Here is a 9,558-nt window from a genome sequence, read left to right on the forward strand (position 1 = left end):
GACTAACTGGATGTGCTCTCTTCATTCTCTGACATGGGAGCTGGCTCGGAGCTGGTCTGATTAACTGTTTTGTTTAGCTGTTAGCTTTTCTAGCATAGAAACGGTCTATAGATCAGTGCTTCCATGTTCCTTTTCCATGTGTACTGGATGGATGGATCATACTGAGCCTGGTTCTGGTTCTGCTGGAAGCTGCTTTCTGTCAAAAGTGAGTTTTGACAGAAACTCACTTTTCACATCCCTCAAGCATCCCTCACCCCCAGTGTGAGGGATGCTCAAGAGTGGAGGCTTTCATGTCTCTACCTGTTCATATGTGAGCAGAAAATCCTGTGAGTTCAATGACTGGATGCAATCAGCTTCTTTTCCTTAGAAACTTTGAACCAATCAGATTTTAGTATCTGGTTTAATTATCTCTGGAAAGCATCTTGGGATGATGTGTTGTGAATTGGACTTAAAAACTGAATTTTAAATTTATTTCAATTAAAGGAGCTCTTTAAAGGTGTGTGTGTGTGGGTGGGGGGTGGCGGAGGGGGTTGTTGTAAGCCCTATTTTAATTTGTCACTTGCAATATGTGTTGTGTGTTGATTGTTTCTATGGTTACGGTGAAAACTTTCAGGTTAATCAGGAGGTAATATTATCAGTCATTATATCTGGAGCAACCTGACAACCACTGATTTTTTAATCATCTGATAGCTTTTATTTCCAGCCAGCAGAATCTGAATAAGGACCAACCAGCCAGTGAGTGATGATGATGATGGGAGGCTGTCGTTGCCACTCAGTCTGTTTTCTTCCTGCTGCTCTGTCCTCAGCTGCAGCAAGCTGCTGGGGAGGAAGTCAGAAGAAGAAGCAGAGGGAGGGAAGTCCTCCTCATGCTCATCCTCTGTAGGGAAAGCAGACATGCACTTCTGCGCCGTCTGTCATGACTACGCATCTGGCTACCACTATGGCGTGTGGTCGTGTGAGGGCTGCAAAGCTTTTTTCAAGAGAAGTATCCAAGGTATTCCCCTCCCTCTGCCCCTCATATCCTCATTAATTTGCTTCATCACTTAGAAAAATTTGTTCTTGTCTCCAGGACACAACGACTACATTTGCCCTGCAACAAACCAATGCACTATAGACAAGAACCGTCGTAAAAGCTGCCAGGCCTGCCGCTTACGGAAATGCTACGAAGTGGGCATGATGAAGTGTGGTAGGCATCATCAACCATCTCTCCACCATCATGTCCACAACAAGTCAAGCAGTTTTAAACAAATAGCTTCAGATTGTTTCACTGAAAACACTGTTGAAATGTAGGAAAGTACAGTTGTAGCATAATCATGCTGTGGAAATCTGAATCATAAGTGGGAAGGATGTTTGCTAACCAGCTGCTTCTCAAAGGCAAACATCAAAGAATGTGAAAAGATTTGGAATCAACAGATGAAAGTTATCTAGAAATGTTAGAAGAGCAGCATTACAGATATTAAGGTTTACAATAGAAACAATAAAGGAAAATAAATATTATTTACCTGCACTGAGAATTATTTATATTATTTATATTATTTTGCATCATCCAGTCAGATCGATTCAAAGTTTTCTATCTAAGGAAAAGCAGCTGATTGCATCCATCCATCCATCCATCACCCATCCATCCATCATTCACCCATCCATCATCCATCCATCCATGCGGAGAGAACCCACACATGCTCAGGGAGAACATGCAAACTCCATGCAGAACGACCCCAGGCTGGGAATCAAACCCGGAACCTTTTTGCTGGCAGGCAGCAGTGCTACCCACTGCAACACTGAGCAGCCCCATTAACAACAAAAAAGTTGAATAAAACATAATTATTAAATGATGTTTTATTCCACAGGAAGCCGTAGTTTCCTTCAGAAGTGCTGTTCTCCAGGACTGAATGTCACACAGAGTCCTGATCCCAGACGGACCGCTCTGATCCCTCACAAATGTTTGGTCCCCCATTCATTCTCTCTGGCCTTCTTGTCCACTAGGTGTGAGGCGTGAACGCTGCAGCTACCGCGGGGCCCGCCATCGCCGTGGAGGGCCCCATCTTAGAGATGCATCAGGCAGGAGTTTGATGAGGGTCGGGATGGCTCCACGCGCTCAGCGTCTTCCCCCACTGGACCTGCCTCTCTCCCCGCCGGCTCAGCTCAGCCACGCTAACCCGACGGCCATGACCCCTGAGGAGTTCATCTCCCGGATCATGGAGGCAGAACCGCCTGAGATCTACCTGATGGAGGACCTGAAGAAGCCCTTCACTGAGGCCAGCATGATGATGTCTCTCACCAGCCTGGCAGACAAGGAGCTGGTGCTCATGATCAGCTGGGCCAAAAAGATCCCAGGTAAGAAGCTCAACATCTCCTTAGATGAACATTTTCTGCTGGTCTTCATGGAAAGGTTGGAGAAAGTCAAAGGTCTGAGTTTGGCTTTAACTTCGGTTTCCCTCCCATCTGCATCTTTTCCTGCTCACAGGCAGCTTCCAGACGTTAACTGAAGGAGCTCACAAAGACTCTAGCTTTGAATGAAGACTTTTTTTTTCTGATTTGCTGTGATTTGGTTCATTCTCTCCGAAATGAAAATGAGTTCACATTTTCTGCTCTGAGATGAGAGCTAGCAGCTGGGAGAGGCGCCGTCTGTCAGGTGAAACACGGATTCTGTTTGTTCAGTTATTTTATGGTTAAAATGATTCCTCTTTGGTGAAAGCTTCTTTTAAACCCCGAAGCACCAAGAAAACCATTTAGAGGAGAAGATGAGCTGCATCTGAATGTTTGGCTCTGATCTAATATGAGCCTGAATAGAGAGAGCCTGATATGTTACAGCTTAAATGTAAAACAGGTCAGGCTCTGCCCCATTTAAATAAGCTTATAGTTTGTTCTACTGGGAGTCTGGGAGTTGCTCTAAAAGACAGATGAAATAAGTAATGACATTAATAAACAAAATAAAAATGAAAAATTAAAGCAGTTTTATAACAACAGTTTCAATTTCACAAGTTCAGTATTTCAAAGAGCTACAAAAATGTCTTTTTCACATGCAGGTACAGTGGGGAGAACAAGTATTTGATACACTGTTGATTTTTCAGATTTCCCACTTCCAAAGCTTGTAGAAGAGTAATTTTTATCATACTTTTATCATACTATCTACTATTACTCTACTATTAATACTACTATTATCTTCAACTGTGAGTGATGGAATCTAAAACAAAAATCCAGAAAAATACAATGTATGATTTTTAAATAATTAATTTCCATTTTATTGTGTGAAATAAGTATTTGATCATCTATCAACATGTAAGAATTTTGGCTCTCACAGACATGTTAGTTATTGTTTAAGAAGCCCTCCTGTTCTCCACTCATTACCTGTATTAACTGCACCTGTTTGAACTCGTTGCCTGTATAAAAGACACCTGTCCACACAATCAATCACACTCCAGCATCTCCACAATGCCCAAGACCAGAGAGCTGTGTAAGGACATCAGGGATAAAATTGTAGACCTGCACAAGGCTGGGATGGGCTACAGGACAATAGGCAAGGAGCTTGGTGAGAAGGCAACAACAGTTGGTGCAATTATTAGAAAATGGAAGAAATACAAAATAACGGAAAATCTCCCTCAGTCTCGGGCGCCATGCAAGATCTCACCTCGTGGAGCATCATTGATCTTGAGGAAGGTGAGGAATGAACCCAGAACTACACGGCAGGACCTGGTCAATGACCTGAATAGAGCTGGGACCACAGTCTCAAAGGAAACAATCAGTAACACTCTACGCCGTCAAGGATTAAAATCCTGCAGTGCACGCAAGGTGCCCTTCCTCAAGCCAACGCATGTCAAAGCCCGTCTGATGTTTGCATCGCCTCCGGGATGAACCAGGCCTCCATTTGATCCTGCAGCTGAACTCCAGGACAATCACCATCCTGGTGATCAAGGAAGGTCTTTCCTCCTGTTCTCAGCTGCTGTTGCTTGAGGCTCCTTTTGCTCCTCCGTTTCCACATGTTCTGGATTCAGAGACTGTGTCTGACAGCGGTTAGCTAGAGCCAGAGGTCCTCCCTAACACCTGACATCAGCCAGCTGCTCCCCTGCTCCTTTCCAGGCTGAAACCTACAGTAAGAAGCTGAACCAGTGTACTTCTGGACTGGACTTAAAGCAGACGTCATATGATAAGCAGATGATGGCATCTGATAGCTGCTGATGCTAAGTTTCAGGATGCATCCATCGGTTGGTCTTTAGCTGTGGGAGTCTGTATCTGCAGAGTTCATTCTGATGCCTTCCTAAAATCTTGGATCCTGCCTTGTGATTGGCCGATTCGACGACCGGTCGCTGTTCATCTGGATGTTTATTTTAGGTGATTTGAAGTAACAGCTTGTCTTTATCCTCCTCCCCAGGCTTTGTGGAGTTGAGTCTAGCAGACCAGATTCACCTGCTGAAGTGCTGCTGGCTGGAGATCCTGATGCTGGGCCTCATGTGGAGGTCTGTGGACCATCCTGGGAAGCTCATTTTTTCTCCGGACTTCAGACTCAGCAGGTCAGAAAGTTTTCTACATCTGGTGTCATATTTGTTTCTAAGATCTGCCGTCCTCTCAGGCTGTACGATGAACATTCAGAAAATACGGCCTGGTTGTGTTTATTTTGGGATGTTTTCAAAATGCAGTAACCCGTTCTTTATGCAGCAGCAAGGTGATCAGACGTCCACCGGGACAATCCCCATTTAGTAGCACCTGTCCCCGGCTAAAGCTATCCCTGAAAATGTCCCCGTTGAATTTGACCCGTTATGAATGAGGGGAAATGTTGCGTGTCGACGGTTATTATGGTCGGAAGAGCAGAAACAGCTGGCTGTTTGTGACACTGTTAACGTTAAGATGTGGAACAGAGTGCACCCCTTTTAAAACAGAAGAAGAAGAGGAGGAAGAAGAGGAAGGTCATTTTCAGAGCTGATGGAGAGGTGGTATTATGGTGAGTGTGTCAATCGATTCATTTTATTTGGATTGGACTGATCCTTATGATAAATGTTTGGTTCAAATAAATGAATAGGCATTTGATGTATTTATTCTTTAGTCTTGTACTAAATATGAAGAGCCAAAAAGTAACATAAACTCAGTTAATTAACAACAAGTAAGAAAGGAGTGCAGGTTGCGGCTGGCACTGTTAAAATAGACTCAGATATGATATAACAGAATGATGGAAAACTTCCTGTAAGGAGCTGATCTGGTTTAGTGGTTCTACAGGAAACACCAACGGTTCCTCTAAAGATGTTTTAAAATGATTGGGGATGTTTAATTTATGTCTTCCCCTTGTAAGTTATTGTAAGTAGAGTTATAAGTACGTAGTTTAGCTGATTTATAAGCTGAGGCTTCCAGGCTCTGGTGTGTTTTTCTATCATTCAGTTTACAGATGAAAGTTTGTCATGAAAATAATAAGTCAGTAAAAGGAGAACTGAATGAGACAAGATCTGCATGATCTGAGAATGATGAAGAGATGATGTTACCATGGAAATAAGGAGGTGAAGGATCATCTCTCTTTGCCTGATGATTCCCTCTGATTGGATTCTAGACAAAGTCTTAAACCAGGAAGATCTTTCTGGTCTAAATCTTCCTGTGACTGTTTTAATGTGGACTCTGTTATTGTTCCAGGCAACCAGTGAACCTCAGTTCTTCTCTGATCTTCATGGAAAGGTCTCACCTGTGTGCAGCAGTTCTCAGTCTCCAACCCCTGCCTGCTCTCCAGCACCACGTGTCTTCAAGTACCAACGGTGTGGGATCTCCCTCACATTCTCTTGGACCTCTGGGGTTCAGTCCTCCTTCCTGATCTGCTTTCTCCCCTCAGACCGACCAGAAAATTCAGCTAACTTCCTTCAGATCTGCGCTTCCAGATTCTTGTTGATTTGTAAATAAAATTTTAAAATTCACTGTTTCTGGTTGTGATTCTGCGGGGACGTCAAAGAAATACAAACCAACACGCAGGATCATCAGTCAAGTCTGACTCAGCAGAACTGTAGAACACCCTCCGAAAGATTGTAGACTCGACTAATGGTTTTCAGTATTTATTTCCAGGCTCCATGAAAGTAACTTGTTGAAACCATCGTTATAACTTGTGCCTCCTCGGGGGGTTACTCTTTATCTTGCAGATGTCTATTATTCATACTGTTACTTATCTCCTTTTTGTTTTCCTTAAACTTCTTACTTTTACCGGTAGCTTGTACTGTTTTTGCCTCCGTTTTTCCAGAGTGTGATACTGACAGGAAGTAGTTAGCGGTTTTTCAAAATAAAGCTCATTATAACCAAAAACTCAAAACCGAGCAATTTGCATATGAATACAAATCATGAAGTAAAAACAAATCATGAACTGTATTTTATACACTTAAATCATGAAAATAAATGCATTGAAAAATAGCTGAACTATATGGTAAAGGAATATTTGAATGTTTTTAATAACCAAACGGGTGGTTTGCTACAAGAACCTCTGTCAGGTTTGTGCAGTGGACCTATATCACTGCCTAAAGCCTGGCATACTGTACACTGTGCGATTTTCGGGGCAATTTTCCAGTCGAGCGAGAATTTTCTGATCAGGCCGACTTTCAGCTTGATCGTGCAGCTTGAGTCGTTTGGTGTACAGGGGGTTACGAGGGGCGATAGGCCTCTAACGACCACCTCACCATCAGGAATCGTCAGGTCAAACATGTTTAATTTTCTCCCGACCGTCATTTGCAAATCGCTCAGTGCGCAAACAAAGATTCTTCTTCTTCTTCTTCCTCTCAGATGTAACCACAGCAGCATGGTGGGGATGTATTGAGTGAAATGGAGTTTTTTCTGTAAAACTGACAGACTGATCAGAGGTCCAAAGTCCTTTTTCAGCTAAAATAAAACCTGGATTTTATAGAACTGTGATCAAACATAAATCAGAACATGTTTACTTTTTAGTTTTGTTGTACGGTGATCTAATATAGTAGTGCTCAGCTTTGACCAGCATCCATCTCTCTGATTGGCTGCTTCTGCTCTGTGTCTCTTCAGGGAGGAGGGACAGTGTGTGGAGGGCATCATGGAGATCTTCGACATGCTCCTAGCAGCAACCTCTCGTTTCCGGGAGCTGAAGCTGCAGAGGGAGGAGTACGTCTGCCTTAAGGCCATGATTCTCCTCAACTCTAGTGAGTCTCACCAACACCCTGCAGAACGAGCAGAGAGCTGCACCAAGGTCACACAAAGATACAGAGTGTGCTTGGCTGTGTGTAATCAGTAAGGCAATGTGTGCTTTAGGTCCTTATGTAACCTAGATAGCTCTGACCCTCTGCTCTACTCAGGCTCTGGAGGCTCAGGAGGTGCAGAATCTGCCACCACATCTCCAGACCACACTATGAAAATAAAAAACAATCAGCAGAGTCTCTGTACTCAGAGACAGACTACAGCTGCTTCACCTACTTTCAGCACATCGATGGTTTATTTTATTCCCAGAAATTCATCTTTCAGAGAGTTAAATGTTTGATCTCCTGTCAGTTTTTACCATAAAGGAGGAAGTTCAGGAGTGCTTGATAAAGTCTGAACATGTGAAGCAGACAGGTTTCTGATCAGCATGAAGGACGAGTCCAAGTAGAGAAAGCACGAACTGAGGCATTTCTCTCACATCACTGACAGCTTCTTACCCCAAAACATTCGTCCCCTCAGTGTTTGAAGCTCTCATTTCCTCATTTCTGTTAGATTCTTATTATATTGAGGATATCTTGACATGTTTCTATCATAAATAGACCTTCTCATTTCTTTAAACCTCATTAAGCTTTTTTAGTTTTATTGATAAATCAGGGGACTCCTCCAATATTCAGGTCAGGAAGCGTCTTCAGCAATATAAACCAGTTTAGAGTGATAAAAAAGCTTTTCCCTGCTGGTTTCTAGTTACATGGGGATGAACTGACCTGCCAGCTTGTTTCCAGTGGTCACGGCGCCCTCTTCTGGCCAGCAGACACTGAGCTCAGTTCATTCATCCGCTTCTTGGTGGGTCCTGAACATTTCTGTTAGAATGCAGGACTGGACCTCCTGAGGAACCAGTAAAGGGAAGCTGGGGGGTGGACGGGTAGAAAGCTGAACCTCGGCTGTGGTTGTAGGCGGACAGGTTGATCTACAGCCTCTCCTCTGCTCCACCCTCTCAGGTTTCATCCAGACAGTTTGTTACAGAGTCTTGGTGGTTCTGTGACAGGCCAGATGGCCCAGATGAAGGGACCGTGCAAACACCCAGGCCTCAGACCATCCAGGTTTCAGTTGGCTTGGAGATGACTTGGTTTTAGGAGCAAATAAAGTCAGTTATTGCTTTTTGGAGCTGCAGTAATCCAGTTTCATTTGCTCTCCGCATTTTATATGATACAGAGTTTTCATCGGGTTTTTCCTGCTGTTGTTTTTGATCGCTTCTCATCTGACCCTCAGCACGAAAACTGTTAAACATCTGGGAAACTTTCATGACTACAACCTACCTGAACACATAGATAAGGCACCTTCACCAGGTGTAACACAACCAGCACCTTCTCCAGGTGTATCCAGCACCTTCACCAGGTGTAACCAGCTCCTTCAACAGGTGTAACCAGCACCTTCACGAGGTGTAACACAACCAACACCTTCTCCAGGTGTATCCAGCACCCTCACCAGGTGTAACACAACCAACACCTTCTCCAGGTGTATCCAGCACCTTCACCAGGTGTAACACAACCAACACCTTCTCCAGGTGTATCCAGCACCCTCACCAGGTGTAACAGAACCAACACCTTCACCAGGTGTAACCAGCAGCTTGACCAGGTGTAACACAACCAAAACCTTCACTAGGTGTAACCAGCACCCTCACCAGGTGTAACAGAACCAGCACCTTCTCCAGGTGTATCCAGCATCTTCACCAGGTGTAACCAGCTCCTTCAACAGGTGTAGCCAGCACCTTTACCAGGTGTAACAGAACCAACATGTTCACCAGGTGTAACCAGCACCTTCTCCAGGTGTATCCAGCACCTTCACCAGGTGTAACTAGCACCTTCACCAGGTGTAGCCAGCACCTTTACCAGGTGTAACACAACCAATGCCTTGACCTGGTGTATCCAACACCTTCACCAGGTGTAACCAGCACCCTCACCAGGTGTAACAGAACCAACACGTTCACCAGGTGTAACCAGCACCCTCACCAGGTTTAACAGAACCAGCACCTTCTCCAGGTGCTACAGAAAAAGCACCCTCACCAGGTGTAACAGAACCAGCACCCTCATCAGGTGTAACAGAACCAGCACCCTCACCAGGTATAATAGAACCAGCACCCTCACCAGGTATAATAGAACCAGCACCATCTCCATGTGCAACAGAACCAATACTGTCACCAGGTGTAACCAGCACCTTCGCCAGGTGTAACCAGCACTTTCAGCCGGTGTAACAGAACACCTTGACCTGGTGTATCCAACACCTTCACCAGGTGTAACCAGCAGCTTTACCAGGTGTAACACAACCAACACATTGACCTGGTGTATCCAACACCTTCACCAGGTGTAACCAGCAGCTTTACCAGGTGTAACACAACCAACACATTGACCTGGTGTATCCAACACCTTCACCAGGTGTAAC

General features: G+C 44.4%; 1 protein-coding gene across 1 annotated transcript in view; it reads left to right on the forward strand.

Moving 5' to 3' along the window:
* The window catches only part of LOC107084874 (estrogen receptor beta-like), a 22,583-nt gene that overhangs the window by 3,063 nt on the left and 9,962 nt on the right, over positions 1-9,558 (forward strand). The window contains exons 2-6 of the mRNA XM_015374926.1: positions 807-994; positions 1,070-1,186; positions 1,984-2,334; positions 4,370-4,508; positions 6,991-7,124. Of these exons, the coding sequence (XP_015230412.1) occupies positions 807-994; positions 1,070-1,186; positions 1,984-2,334; positions 4,370-4,508; positions 6,991-7,124 (929 nt within the window). The remainder of the gene's footprint in view (positions 1-806; positions 995-1,069; positions 1,187-1,983; positions 2,335-4,369; positions 4,509-6,990; positions 7,125-9,558) is intronic.

The sequence above is a fragment of the Cyprinodon variegatus genome, unplaced genomic scaffold, assembly GCF_000732505.1.
Source record: "Cyprinodon variegatus isolate N-32 unplaced genomic scaffold, C_variegatus-1.0 Scaffold110, whole genome shotgun sequence".
Lineage (NCBI taxonomy): Eukaryota > Metazoa > Chordata > Actinopteri > Cyprinodontiformes > Cyprinodontidae > Cyprinodon > Cyprinodon variegatus.